The following is an 11,724-nucleotide window of genomic DNA, read 5'->3' on the forward strand; positions in this document are numbered from 1 at the left end:
AGAAATCCACCCTGGGTTTAGGGTGACTGAGAACGAAGAACAGTTTGGGTCAGGAAGTATTGTGAGCCAGACTGAGCTGTGGGAACCCTGGGCTATCAGGGGGAGTTATTTTACTGACGACGAGGCTACAGGTTAAATGGGGTTCTAGAACAGTAGCGTCTTCGTGAAGATGGAATCATCTAAAAGATTTGTATACTGGCGGTAACGAACATTTTTCTTTTCTGAGACAGGGTCTTAATATGTAGCTGAGGCAGGCCTTCAAGTCACAATCCTCCTGCCTCAGCACCCAGAGTTCTGGGATTACAGGCTCAGGAAAAAAACTTTAAATTGGAAAGGACGGATGATTCGGGTGACAGAGGGATCCTGAAGAAAGGTCCTGAAGAAGAGCAGAGGTGAGGCGCTTCAGAGGGGGGCCGTTTTCCACCCCATTTCCCAGAACATTTTTCCTTTTGCCGCCCTCTTGTTCTAGAGCAGTGGAAGTACAGGATGATTTTTTTTTTAAGTATCTGGAACAGGTTTTGCAATTTGCCAACACCTACAGTTACTGAAGCCTCTCCAGTTACGGAAGCCTCCCCTAGACGCTCAGAGAGTGCAGAAAGCCCACGGTGTGAACTATTTTATAAACTTAGGGAGACAAATGCATTTGATTATCCTGATTTACCAATTTTGAGAAGCAGCAGGTTTGGTGACCCTGCATATAAAACTTTTGGCAATTTATGGAAAATAGGGAAAATGACTATGCTGGTTGGTTGCTTCTGGCATCTCTGGATAGACTGGCAAAGGAAAAAAGAATGAGCTCTGTGATGAATTAACCAGCTTCTAGCATCTCAGAATATGGTGAAAGACAATAATGAACTAGGGATAAAACTGACTGGCTCCAGATGGGCATGAACAGTCTCAAGGTTTCTAAGAGTGTCCCGGAAGAGAATCTGCAGCCCAGAGCTCAAGCTGTGGGAAATCAAACCAAAGCCTTCATTATAAAGCTGGCTGAATTACAAAGAAAATTCGAGTCCCAGCCTAGGAGGGTATCAGCAGTTAAAGGGAGGGCTGGACTGGTAAAGAATGGGACCCTGTAAGTTGGAATGCAGTGTGTGGGAGGACCCCACGTGTGCTGAAAACTTGGAACCCTCAGATTCTCAAGGGCCTCCTACCTCTGAGGAAGTGGTCTCGACACCCTCAGCAGAAGATGTACTTACACCCCCACCCCCTGTATTGGGACCTTTTCCACCTCTGACTGAGAAAGTGAACCTTCATTGTCTGCTAAACCGGCAGTGACTGTTCCCTGAAGGAGATGCCAGGCCTGACAATATGGACGTCCATCAGGACACACCAATAGTTGTCTCTAGACCTATAATCAGAATGAAGGCTAAGCAGGGTCCTAGAGGGAAGGTAGAGAGTGTAGTCCTTGAGGAGATGTGCTACACTACTGAAGAGCTTGAGGAGTCTGCTAATCCATTCAAGCAGAAGTCTGGGAACATGTGTGGGAATGGATTTTACATGTATGGGGTAATGGTAGAGGAAACACTGAGTGGGTAGAAGAAGGTAGTTATAAACACTGGCTGAGGCCGTGTGAGTAGTTGCAGAAACGAGAGTTATAAGCCAGGAGGTGGTGATGCACTCCTTTAAGCCTAAGTTTGGGTGGCAGAGGCAGGTGGATCTCTGTGAGTTCAAGACCAGCCTGGTCTACACGAGCTAATTCCAGGACAGGCTCCAAAGCCACAAAGAAACCCTGTCTCAAAAAGAAGAAGAAGGAGGAGGAGGAGGAGGAAGAGGAGGAGGAGGAGGAGAAGAGAAATGAAATGAGAGTTGTAACTGTCATAACATATTTTGTTAATATGTTTGTATAGATATTTGTGTTTTTTTTCAATTAAGAGAGTAAGTGGCGAAACATATTTAAATTTTGAGATACTAAAAAAAAATGTCCCTCAAGGGACATTGCCACCAACTCTAAAATGTATAATGTGTTTATGATTATATATGGGATAGTTACATAATGGTAGATAAAATTATGGTTTAATTATTATTTGCATTTGGAAATTAAGCATGACATAAGGAAATATGGTTGTGTGTCAAGTTGACAAGGGTGAGCTTGTGATGGTTATTCTTGACTATATCTGGGGTTAATTAAAACCCAGGGGGCTGAGGACACCCATGAGGGATTTTTTCTCTTTTTTTTTCTTTTTTTTTTTAGGATCCAAAGAGTTCATTACAGCAAAATTAACAAGGAAAATTGGTTTCTTCTGTGACCCTGATATTAACGCACATACCTATGAACACCTGATTTTGACAAAGAAGCTAAAATTATACAATAGAATAAAGAAAGCGTCTTCAACAAATGGATGCTGGCATGTAGAAAACATGCACAAAACTTAAGTCCAAATGGATCAAAGTCCTCAACATAAATCTAGCCACACCGAACCTATTAGAAGAGAAAGTGGGACGTACCTTTGAACGAATTGGTACAGAAGACCACGTCCTGAACATAACACCAGTAGTTCATACACTGAGATCATCAATTAATAATTGGGACCTCTTGAAACTGAGGAGCTTCTGTAAGGCAAAGGACACAGTCAACAACACAAAATGGCAGCTCACAGAATGGAAAAAGACATTCACCAACCCCACATCTGACAGAGGGCTGATCTCCAAAATTTACAAAGACCTCAACAAGCTAGTTTCCAAAACACCAAATAATCCAATTAAAAAGCGGGGTACAGAACTAAATAGATAATTCTCAATAGGGGAATCTAAAATGGCTGCAAGACACATAAGAAAGTTCTGAACACCCTCCGCCATCAGGGAAATGCAAATCAGAACTAAGAGTAAGTAAGGAGATACCACCTTACTCCTGTCAGAATGGCTAAAGTCAAAAACACCAATGACAGTTTTCTTCCATTTCTTTAAGAGATTTCCTCATATCCTCTTTGAAGGCCTCTAGCATTTTCATGAAGTTGTTTTTAAGGTGATTCTCTTTTGATTCATATTCGATGGGATGCTCAGGTCTTGCTGGTGTAGAATGCCTAGACTCTGATGGTGTCATAGAAGTCTTTCTGTTGTGGGATGTGTTCTTTTTTTGTTTTTTTGGTTTTTTTGTTTTTTTTTTTTTTTGGCTTTTGAGACGGGGTTTCTCTGTGTAGCTTTGGAGCCTATCCTGGCACTCACTCTGGAAACCAGGCTTGCCTCGAACTCACAGAGATCCGCCTGCCTCTGCCTCCGGAGTGCTGGGAATAAAGGCGTGCGCCACCAACGCCCGGCTATGGGATGTGTTCTTGTACTGTCATCTTCCCATTTCTTCTTCCAGTGGGTACAGGTGGGGCATCTCCCTTCTGTGGCTTCTAGAAGTTTGACAATTCTCTTCAATATTATGGCCTTCCCAGCTGCACCCTATGACGGTGAGGTTCCCGTAGGTGTCCAGCATCACATCTTTGTAGAGACTCTTCTCGGAAGGATACAGCAAAGCCCACTCTTCCTGAGGGAAGTTGGTGAGCACATCATTACAGGTCACTGCACCCATGCTGTGGCTTCCGTGCTCCTCCATGCTCTCCTCCCAATCCCTAGAGCAGCGCTCACAGCACAGAAGTCAATCCACTGGCGTCTGTTCTGCCATAAATCCAAGCCTGCAGCATGGCTCCAGGGATTAAACAATTTGAGTGGGAAGAACCAAGTTTAATCCAGATCCTTCCTGGTGGGAAGATATACCTTTAATCTGGGCCATGCTTTCCACTGGCATGGAAATGTAAATGACATGGAAGATGAGAGCTCAATCTTTGCCTGCTTCTTCTCGTCCTACTCTCCTGGAAAGTCCATTCCTTCATTGGGGTTAGAGCCTACTTATTTGATATTCTAGTGCATACTAAAAACCAGATAGGACATGCAGACTCAGTTAGATGGCCACTGCTGGACTAGAAGGACCACAACCTGTAAGCCATTCTAATAAATCCCGTGTGTGTGTGTGTGTGTGTGTGTGTGTGTGTGTGTGTGTGTGTGTGTGTGTACATATATATGCCAGTTATGACAGAAAGGCCAAGACAACACCAGAATCCCACCCCTGGGTTTAGGGTGATTGAGAATGGAGAGCAATTTTGGTCAGGAGGTCTCGTGAGCCAGATTGAGCAAACTCAACACTCTGTGGGGACACGGCGGCATGGAGAGAGTTGAGAGACATTTTATTGACAATGAAGCCATAGATTCAAAAGGGGTTTGGGTAACAGTGGAAGCTTTGTGAAAATGAGATGATCTAACAGATCTGTGTATTGGTGGTAATGAACTTTTTTATCTTTTTGAGACAGGTTTTACTATGTAGTTGGAAGTTGGCCTCCAACTCACAATTTTCCTGCCTCAGCCCCCCCCCCAGAGTATTGGGATTGCAGGCTCAGGATTAAACTTTAAAATGGGAGGGACAGATGGTTTAGGTGACAGAGGAATCATGAAGAAGAAGGGTCCTGAAGAAGAGCAGAGGTGAGGCACTTCAGAGGGGGACATTTTCCACCCCAGAAGGAGAGATGAAAAATGCATACCCTTGTACTGGCTAGTTTTATATCAACTTGAAACAAGCTAGAGTCATCAGAGAGGATGGAGTGAGTCATAATTGAGAAAATGCCTCCGTAAGATCTGGCTAACAGCATTTGTTTAGTTAGTGATTGACGGGTGTGGGAGCCCAGCCCATTATGAATGGGGTCTCCCCTTGGCTGGTGGTCCTGGGTTCTATAAGAAAGCAGGCTGAGCAAGTGATAGGGAGCCAGCCAGGAAGCAGCACCCTCCCTGGTGTCTGCATCAGATCCTGCCTCAGTTTCCTGCCCCGTTTGAGTTCCAGTCCTGAGTGCCTTTGATGATGACTATGATGTAGAAGCATAAGCTAAATAAACCCTTTCCTCCCAATGGTTATGGTTTCATCACAGCAGTTAGTAACCCTAACTAAGAACCCTGTATCACACAGGTTTGAACATAGAGCTAATAGCTGGAGGCATAGGGAGTTCTCGGCCACTGGTTTCCATTTCCCAGTGAAGAACAACAATGAAGAAGGGGGTTATTACAACATTCTCTTTTCCTGTAGGTCTACTATGAGGGTAGAGGTCACTTTGACCTGTAATCATGGAACCAATAAAGAAAAACAACACAGAGGTAGCTAGGCTTAGAGTAAAGGTAACTGGGCTGCTGACACTCCTTAGGACAAGGGGAGGGTCGTTAGACCCTGGAATTGTACACATCATTCCTTCCTATGCTTCAGAGCTAGTGATCATGGGAGATGCTAGAGTATATTGGAAGTGAGGGATTAACTGCAAGAAGCAAGTACACACGAGTCCCCTTTTTATCACATAGTGATTTCCTGAAAGACTTCCCATGAAGGTCACAGCCCAGCCCCATAGTTCTCCGGCTACTCATCCCTTGGAGGGATGCTCCTAGACTATAAACAAGCTTGTCATGGAACCCTCATCTGAACCTCTACCTATGGAGGCTGCAATGGCTGTCCTTGGTGGTCAACTTGACTACATCTGGAATTAACTATAATCAAAAAATGGAGGGCACACCTGTGAGAGATTTTTGCTTAATCTGAAATGGGAAGATCTACTTCTAATCTGGATCCTTGAGGTAGGAAGACTCACCTTTAATCCAGATCTTTTGGGCTGGGAAAACCCCCCTCTAATCTGGACCACAATTTCTGCTAGAAGTCTGCAGGCAGACACAGAAGAAGGAAGCTTTCACTTGCCTTCTTGTTCTTATCTTGCTAGCAAGCCCATTCCTTCATTGGGATTAGAGTAGTGGCTCTCAACCTTCCTCACAGCCCTTTAAAACAGTCAGTTCCTCATGTGGTGACCCCCAACCATAAAATTACTTTTATTGCTACTTTGTAGCGGTAATTTTGCTACTGTTATAACCATAATGTAAATATTTTTGGAGATAGACGTTTGCCAAAACCCACAGGTTGAGATGACCACATTAGAGCTTCTGGTGTATACCGAAGACCACCCGAGACATCCAGACTCTTGGACTGAATGACTACTGGACTCTTGAAACTTCCATTCATAGGTAGCCATTGTTGGACTAGCTGGACTCACAGCCTGTAAGCCATAAACCCCTTTTCTATACATAAGAAATTCATTCTATAAGCTCTGCTACTCTAGAGAATCCTAATAAGGTCAACACTCCAGTCCCTCACGCAGGCATCCAAAGGCTTCCTCTTCCTAGTCCCACCTTTGCATGCTTAGACCCAACGACCCCCTTCTTCCTTCCTCTACCTTTCACTAAGTTCTTTCAGCCCATTCGTTACCCCCTCCAAAGGCTGTGAAAATTCACTTTTATGCCTTTCTTCAGACTCCTCTGCCCAACTGCCTTCCCTCTTGGAGAAGTTCAAGTCAGCTCCCTCTTCTCCACCTACTGGCTCCTTCCAGTAAATTCACTTCTCCTGCCTAGTGCCTACTTTCTTCAAAACACACTGTGAGACAGTGAAGTTGTCTTATATGGTAAACATGCCCTGTGTGTTCGTGTTCTACACCTGTGCTGTGTCTGTCTGTAAAGAAGAAGCAAAGAATGAAAACAGGAAGAGAAAAGAGGAAGTAAGTAGTCCGTAAGTGGAGGTACCTCGACCCCAGACGAGCCCCCAGCTTCTCCAGAGTCTGAAGGATCCCAGGCTGGCACTGCCCTCAGCCTTCTCCCCTGCTACTCCTCCCCCGTCTTCCTCAGTGCCTTCATCTTAGATGTGTGCCCAGTAACTGCATCAAATCTTAAGTAGCAGCACCATCTCAGGAAAGCAATGCAAGGAGAGTGAAAGAAATAGGGCAGAGAGATGAAAATGTAAGGTTGAAAAATTCATGCACCAGGGAACACGGTGCAGTTTGTCTCCTGCAGAGCCCATCTGATAGGAGCCTGGCAAAGGCCTGGCTTTCTGGCATGTGCAAAGATCATGGGAGGCCCATCCCAGGGTCTGAGGGCAGCTGAGCAATCACCAGGAATGGTGATTATTTCCCCCTGTGTGTGCAAAAGAGCCACACTTGCTTCTGAGGACCTGGCTTTTCTGAGTGAAGCATGCAAAAGGAGGAAGGAGATGGCCCAGCAGATACCCATCCCCTCAGGACTTACGGGCCCTGTGTGAATTGCAGACAACCCTGAGAGCCAGGCAGGACCCTGGGCCAGCGCCCTGTCCTGGATGCACTGTCTAAGCTAGAAGAGGTGAAGAGCCTTGGCTTAGCCACTTGAGAAATCTCCTTCCCAGCCCTGGCTCCAAACTCCCCTTCGAACGCACTGCAGAGGCTGCGCCTGATTCATGTGGTGCGGTGATATACACAGGGCTTGGCTCCACAGTCCTGGCAAGCCGCCCTGTGCCCTGCAGAGGAGGCTCTGCCTGCCCGATGGCGACCCCTGGCGTCCGGCGGAGACACTGCGCAGAGCTGAGCGTTCGGTTGTTTTTGTTTTTGTTGTTTTGTTGTTGCTGCTGTTGCTGTTGTTGATGTAAGAGTGGACTGGTGTTCGGTGCACACCTGTAATCCCTGATATCTGTGGCAGCATGATCACAAGTTCCAGGCCAGTAAGGACAAATGAACGGGATGCCTGTCTCAAAAAGGCTGGGGGTGCGGGTGTCCTGTAGAGCATTTGCCCGATGTAAGTCAGGCCTCAGGTTCAATTCCCAATTCCGATAATAATAACAGTAGTAGTAGTAATAATAATAAATAATAATGAACAGACAAAATGTTATAAGAAAGAAAGACAGTAAGATGTGAAGGCCCAGATGGCTCAGTGCAGGAGGCGGGACTAACGGGAAACCCAGTTCTGCTGCTTGATGGAACAGGCAGGAAGGAAACTCTCTGTTGGAAGTGGGGTGGGCTAAAGAAGGGTAATTGGAGAGGGGGAAGATGGCAATGTGAAAATATGATGATAGGATGGAATCTGTTTAATACAATTCTTTCACAAAATAACACTTATGAAGCCCCCCCCCCCTTTCCCCGAACCAGGCTTCCTTCCATCTTCAGCACTGATGCCATTTTCTCTCCTGTGATTCCCAACCAGGCTGCATTTTGGAAGGGAAATATTTTTGAGGGAGCTAAAACCTACACTACCTGCTTCCGGTGCCTACAGAAAGGCTGGCTTCCAAAAGTCCAGAGGCACCCTGGACACTCATCGTGTGCTGTTGGCTCCCCTGTTTGACCTTGAATAATTTGCTCACTGTCTCCTGGAACTTTTTCCAGAGTTCCGGAATCTGAGAGCAAGGATTAGCAAATGGACAAGTCACTCCTCACTTTCCCACCCCTTTCCTGTCAGCTCTCACAGCCCTCCCCCGCAGCGGGGCCTGACTGTGCAAACCCCACCAGGCAGCGATGTGCATGTGTACGATTGCTGTGCAGGGAACCAGTTGGTCTACCCAAATCGACAGGCTTGAGTAGGAACCTGTTGCTTTCAGTCAGTTCTCAAAGTCTTCAAATCAGTCTCTTTCACCTTGGTTCAGTTTGCTCTGATACCCAAGGCCCTCTTGAAGGAGCTCCCACCATGAAGAAGTTCTCCAGGGAATCTCCTCCAGTCTACAGTCAGGAAGTGTGGCTCACCCAAGGGGAAAGTAAGGAGTGAACAATTAAATACTGGCTGGGTGACAGTTCCCGGGGAGACATGAACTTTTTACCCAAGGTAGGGCATAAACAACAGACTAAAGAAATGGTCCCATTCAAGTCCAGCATGGTAAAACCAAGCATTTATTTCAGGAGTGTGGGTAACAGGGTACTCACTGAAGTATGGTGAGTCCAAGGCAGCTGAATTGCTGAAAAGCCCACCCCTGCTTAGGCAATGACTAAGAAGAGCCATACCCTCGAGCCTGAAAGTGGCTTGTTCCAAGAATCTCTCCAGAACTGTTCGATGTCCATTTAGCCTCAAGGAAGCAGAGAGAGAGAGAGAGAGACCTGGAATGGGTTTTTGACACCTCAAAGCCTACCCACAGTGACGTGCCTCCTCCAACAAGGCCACATCCACTGGAAAAAAGCCACACCTTCCATCCTTCCCAAACATTTCCACTCCCTGACGACTAAGCATTCAAAATGGATGAGCCTGTGGGGACTGGCCTCATCCAAGCCACCACATGGAGAAAGCTACGTAGTGTGGCTTTAGATGAAAGTGGGAGACGGGAGACGGTCAGCTGAGCGCACCCCCTGGGAGTGTGGGAAAACAGATTCAGAACCAACTCCTGAGTGACAGGAACAATAATTAGTCTGGGTCCTCTGAGGCAGTGAGCCACTTCTGCCCTCCAGTTCATCTGAGCCCCTGAAATAGCACATCACAGGGGTGTCATCTAAACAAAGGAGCAGAACGCTCAGGTGACCCGACTGCTCAAAGACAAGAGTCTTCTAGGGCACAGACCCATCTCTAGTCCCAGAATCCTAAAGCCTGTCTTGGGAATGCCTCCCATCCAAAGACACTGTGTCTGAGAGTCTGACCTGCCACTAAATTATCAGCAAAAGCAAGAGATGAGAACACGGCTCCTTACTCCTAATTCTCATCTGAGTATCACATCATTCGCTCTTATCAAGTCTATTGTCCACGTGTTTGTGGAGGCCAGAGATTGACACTGCTGGGCATTTTTTTATTTTTTATTTTTATTTTTATTTATTTTATTTTATTTTATTTTATTTTTGCTTTTTAGAGACAGGGTTTCTCTGTGTAGCTTTGGAGCCTAACCTGGCACTCGCTCTGGAGACCAGTCTGGCCTCCAACTCACAGAGATCCTCCTGCCTCTGCCTCCCAAGTGCTGGGATTAAAAGTGTGCGCCACCAACGTCCAGCAGGTATCTTCTTATGTAGCTCCCCACCTTGTGCTTTGAGACAGGGTCTCTCACTGACTGGCTGGCCAGCCAGCCCCTGTCTGCCTCCCTAGCACTGGGATGACAGGGGCACACCACCACATCCGGCTTTCTATGTGAGCACTGGGGATCTGAGCTCAGGTCCTCATGCTTGCACAGCGGGCACCAACAGAGCCATCACCCCAGTCCCTATTCTTGCAACTTTTTATTTAGTGATTGGTATGTACTTGGCATGGGGTCATTGCTATCAAGAGGACAAGATAATTGTGGTTTCTTTTCTTTCTCTTGCAGGCGAGATTCTGAATAGCATGACTCAATTGTCAAGAACCTCCTCTATGGCCCTACCCATCTGTGTGATGGGTCAACTAAGATTCCCTTTGGGCATTATGGAAATGCAGACACAGGGCCTTGAGTGTCACAGAGTCCACTATTACCGAACTCCTCTTATTAAATCTAACTGTTTAGACTTTACAGATACACCCACCCACTTTCTAAAGACACAAATGAGGATGGGACCCAGTGTACTGGCACTGTAGAACTGGGGACAGATATGCCAGCTTCACGGTACTTTAGGCCTCCGAAGATTGACATGTGAGCTGGTTCCAACAGCTCCTCACACCAAGTACCCACCCCTGGGAAATTTACCTTTTTTCCAGCCTTCTGCCCCTCCTTCCCACCCCCTCCCTCCATGGGATTTGCATCAGTCCCCACTCTTTACAATATTTTCTGAATATTGTATGTTGTTAATGGTGGCGGCAGAATGCTGTATAATTATCCCCCAATTCATCAGGCCCCTTAACAGGCAAATGCCTCCCCCCTCCAATAAGTTTCACGGGCTGAGGCACCAGTCGGCCTTGTTGCTACGGAAACCAGAACGTTTCTCTGTTTTAATGGTATGTTGGAAGTACTGCATGTGTGAGTGCACACATATGGTAAATGCTTCCTTTCTGCCCTTTCTGCCTTTCCTACCTCTGCTGACCCGCCTGGCATGGTCCCCACGTCACATGTTTCCTGATGGTCCCCCCTTATCCATAGCCCTGCTTTTCCCTTTACTGCCTCTCACCCTGCCTCCACCTCCCCCTACCCTTCCATCTGGTGTTCTCAGCTGCCTGAAAAGAAATACCAGTTGGCTTTGCATGAAATCCAAGAGGGAGAGAGAAATAAAAGGTAATTTCGGAGACAAAGCTCTGAAAAGGCTTCGGCCAGCCAGGTGTTATCTGCTGGAAGGCGTGTGGCTTCAGCTGGCCACTTTCCTGGAACAGGGACGACTCAGAGAGGGACAAGAGGACAGGGAGTGGGCAGCTCGATGCAGGAGTAAAGGGGACCAAGTTTCAGATCTCCAGGGCTCCATCTGCTGCTACTGCTCTTGGGCACCACCAACGATGACGACGACTACCACACCTCCCCCAAGTCCCTGCATTTGGCTCAAGGACTGCAGGAGGTGGGGAGAGCTCTGTTGAGTCTTATTTGTTTATGCATTTATTCAACAAGCATTTCCTGAATGCTCAGCCCATGCCAGGTGCCATTCTCAGCACTGGGAGACACAGATGGCCCTGTCCTCAAGATGTGTGACCTACTCTCAGGTAATCACCAAGACAGCACAGAGAGGGTGAGAGGCTGTGTGACCCTTGGGAGGAATCCTCAGTCCACAGTTCCTGGCTGTGACCTTGGGAAACTGACTAACTACCTTCCAGACTATTTCCTCTTCCCTAAAAGTAGTGTCATTGTGGAGCTATTTCTGAAGATTAAATAAAGTAATGAATATTTATCAGTATACTCAGTGTCTTAGTCACTGTTCTGTTGCTGTGAACATGACCATGGCAACTCTTAGAAAGGAAAGCATTTAATTGGTGTCTTGCTTACAGTTTCAGAGACTTATCATCATGGCAGGGAGCCTGGTGGCACGCATGGCGCTGGAGAACTACATCCAGATCTTCAGGCAGCAGGCA

The 11,724-nt window shown here is 46.7% G+C and overlaps 1 protein-coding gene across 1 annotated transcript; it reads right to left on the reverse strand.

Annotated features, from left to right (window-relative positions):
* Nucleotides 1-3,277: 3,277 nt before the first annotated feature.
* Nucleotides 3,278-3,514, reverse strand: LOC107979040 (zinc finger protein 431). Its single transcript, XM_027429990.1, has one exon. It carries the CDS (start codon nucleotides 3,512-3,514, stop codon nucleotides 3,278-3,280), a length of 237 nt encoding a protein of 78 aa, XP_027285791.1.
* Between the last annotated feature and the right edge of the window lie 8,210 nt (nucleotides 3,515-11,724).

Source organism: Cricetulus griseus, chromosome 8 (genome assembly GCF_003668045.3).
Source record: "Cricetulus griseus strain 17A/GY chromosome 8, alternate assembly CriGri-PICRH-1.0, whole genome shotgun sequence".
Classification (NCBI taxonomy): Eukaryota; Metazoa; Chordata; class Mammalia; order Rodentia; family Cricetidae; genus Cricetulus; species Cricetulus griseus.

Coding starts and splice junctions, on each gene's coding strand:
- LOC107979040 (XM_027429990.1), bottom strand. CDS start 3,514: ATGGGTGCAGTGACCTGTAATGATGTGCTCACCAACTTCCCTCAGGAA.